This window comes from Tarenaya hassleriana, unplaced genomic scaffold (assembly GCF_000463585.1).
Source record: "Tarenaya hassleriana unplaced genomic scaffold, ASM46358v1 Cleome2, whole genome shotgun sequence".
Classification (NCBI taxonomy): Eukaryota; Viridiplantae; Streptophyta; class Magnoliopsida; order Brassicales; family Cleomaceae; genus Tarenaya; species Tarenaya hassleriana.
The window spans coordinates 914161-917250 of NW_010965372.1; the positions used below are offsets into that span (position 1 = coordinate 914161).

General features: G+C 43.6%; 2 protein-coding genes across 2 annotated transcripts in view; one reads left to right on the top strand and one right to left on the bottom strand.

The window, feature by feature from the left end:
* The window catches only part of LOC104811477 (U-box domain-containing protein 43), a 3978-nt gene extending 2500 nt beyond the window's left edge, over positions 1 to 1478 (top strand). Inside the window, 2 exon segments of the mRNA XM_010538180.2 lie at positions 1 to 430; positions 432 to 1478. Of these exon segments, the coding sequence (XP_010536482.1) occupies positions 1 to 430; positions 432 to 1308 (1307 nt within the window). The 3' untranslated portion in view covers positions 1309 to 1478.
* Positions 1479 to 2988: 1510 nt separating this feature from the next.
* The window catches only part of LOC104813247 (putative F-box/kelch-repeat protein At1g20790), a 1247-nt gene continuing 1145 nt past the window's right edge, over positions 2989 to 3090 (bottom strand). The window contains exon 2 of the mRNA XM_010540814.1: positions 2989 to 3067. Within this exon, the coding sequence (XP_010539116.1) occupies positions 2989 to 3067 (79 nt within the window). The remainder of the gene's footprint in view (positions 3068 to 3090) is intronic.

Here is a 3090-nt window from a genome sequence, read left to right on the forward strand (position 1 = left end):
TTCCGATCCGGCTGAAAGAAGTGTCGGCGACTATCCTTGCCAATATAGTGAACACCGGTTACGATTTCGACAAAGTTTCTGTCGGATCTTCTGATCAAACCCTTGTTTCGGAAGAAGTAGTGGAGAATCTGCTCCGTCTGATTAGCAACACGGGTCCGGAAATCCAATGCAAGCTATTAGAGGTACTTGTCGGGCTAACCAGTTCTCCGACCACTGTTCTTAGCGTTGTATCGGCTATTAAAACTTCCGGTGCCATCAGCAGTCTGGTTCAGTTCATCGAGGTCCGTGAGAACGATGATTTACGTCTTGCCTCCATTAAACTTCTTCACAACCTCTCTCCGCACATGAGTGAAGATCTAGCCGCTGCTTTGCGTGGTCCAACCGGGCAGCTCGGGAGCCTTGTTTCTATCATATCCGAGAATACGCCCATCTGCAGCAGCTGCCGGGCTTTTAGCTGAACTTCCCGAGAGGGATTCGGGTATTACGCAACAAATGCTAGGAGAAGGAGCTTTCGAGAAAATAATCTCGAAGGTTGTGGGGATCTGGCAAGGCGAAATCAAGGGAGTTCGGTTCGAGAGATCTATTCTGGAAGGGCTTGTACGTATCCTTGCTCGGATTACATTCGCCTTTGCCAGGGAGCCGAGGGCCATCGTGTTCTGCCGTGAAAACAACCTCGCTTCGATCTTCGTTAACCTGCTTTCCAACGGGCAAGACAATATCCAGATGGTTTCCGCAATGGCATTAGAGAATCTCTCGTTGGAATCCAGGACACTGACGAGAATACCCGAGACACCTCCCCCGACATTCTGCGCATCGATCTTCTCCTGTCTGAGCAACCCGCCTCCCGTAACGGGAACCTGCAGGATCCATCGGGGAATATGCTCGTTGAGAGAGAGTTTCTGCCTCGTAGAAGGACGGGCGGTGGATAAACTGGTGGCCCTTCTCGACCACGACAACGAGAAGGTGGTAGAGGCAGCGGTCACGGCTCTGTGTACGCTGTTGGAAGACGGGTTAGACGTCGAGAGAGGGGTGAGGGTACTGGATGAGGCGAACGGGATAACGCCGATACTGAACGTTCTGCTCGAGAATAGGACGGAGAATCTGAGGAGGAGATCGGTATGGGCCGTGGAGAGGATCTTACGGGTGGAAGAGATAGCGAGGGAGGTAGCGGAAGAACAGAACGTGAGCGCCGCGCTCGTGGACGCGTTCCAGAACGCGGATTACAGGACGAAGCAGGTAGCGGAAAACGCCTTGAAGCATATCGATAGGATACCCAACTTCTCCGGCATATTCTCTAACATTGCGTGAAGAAAAAAAAAAAAAAAGGCTTCCAGTATTTGATCTCTTCTGGTTTGATTTCAGACAACTCTGGGTATATATATATGTATTGTATATGCATATTTATATTTGTGTGTGTGATTTGAAGCTGTTTGATTTGGTTATTTCTAAGATTGTGATTTTGTGGTGTTGGATTTTGATTTGTGGGCGTTGGGTTTGGAGTCTGGACATGGGAAAAATGGTCTGATGGGCCCATTTGTCCGAATGAGTTTGATATGTACGATAACGATTCTTTCGAGAACGTGGTAAATGAAAAAAATAAAAAATAAAATAAAATATTAGTATTGGATTATTTATGTGAATTGGTACATAATCTATGCCATGTAACGGTTTATTTTATGATCCGGAAATTCAATTTATTACCTTGCCACATTTCGTATCCATGACTGGAATCGAATACATAATCTAAAGTTATAACAATTAAGAGAAAAAACCAAAGATATAACATTTAAAAGAACTCAAAAACCAAACTATATATATATATATATATATATATAAAGAGGGTTGAAAAGAATGAAGCTTGATTCTTATCCAACTATATAACCTTCCATGAAGTATTAAATAAAATAGAATCCTTCTCAAATCAAATCCTACGACGGTTTCGCAACGGAATGTTTTGCGCCGCAACCGACGACAACATTGAGTTGCGACGGAATTTTCCTTTATTGCGACGGGTTTTTTCATCGGTATATGCAGTGATGTATAAACCTACAAATTTGCTTACCCGCATATAAACGTATTTTTCATACATCTATATATATATATATATATATATACACACTGTGTGTGTATATGCATATAATTAACCACGTATATAGCAGTTAGGGTGCATGAACCTCGTGTTGTTCCTCGTCAACTTTAACGGTCGATCCGAGTGTCAACCATGCCATTTTTTGTCATCACACGTTGCTGCCTCTACTAGGGGTGTCAAACGAGCCAGCTCGGATCATTTTGGGCTCGGCTCATTTGGCTCGGATCGTTTTGGGCTCAGCTCGTTAGACTCGTTTTCTAACGAGTCAGAAAAACCTCGGCTCAGATCGCTCGCCAATTTTTCGATCTGAACTAACCCCAACTACTACTCAGTCAAATCCAAGGAATTTCGGTGATCAAGAACGTTTTCACTGTTTTTGGCTGAAAGAAACTGAAGGGCAAGCCCCCGAGACAAATGATTGATTATGAAAAACACATACCTCTTTCTGGCTCGTTAGGCTCGTTTTTTAGCGAGCTGAAAAAATTACGGCTCAGATCGCTCGTTTTCTGGCGAGCCACGAGCCAGCTCGCGAGCCGGGCTCGTTTTGACACCCCTAGCCTCTACTCAAGAGAATCTGAAAAGTGTGAATCAATTATTAACTCCAAAACCCTATTTATGGGAAATTCCACTGTTTAATTTCAATTTTAATTTTTTACCCTTTTGATTACGGGAATAATCTATTGCCATTAATCATCACAAATTACACATCATTTTTCAAAAGGTCCAAGTGATGTCAAACGTCGTTTTACTTTGTTGTCTTTGTCTGAATTGCAACGCAATGAAATTAACAGCTCAAGAACGATGTATAAGTTACCAGATTCCTGTCTGAATTCAGTTACAGATAACTCATGCGATTAAAAACCATTGTTTTAATTTAAAATCACGAAAACAAAACGCGACTAGATCTGTTCATAATGAGTGCCGATCATTTGCATGAACTGGCGAAGACTGCGCAATGGCCTGCTCCTACGAACAGCCCTGTTCGAGGGCAGAGGCTCCAG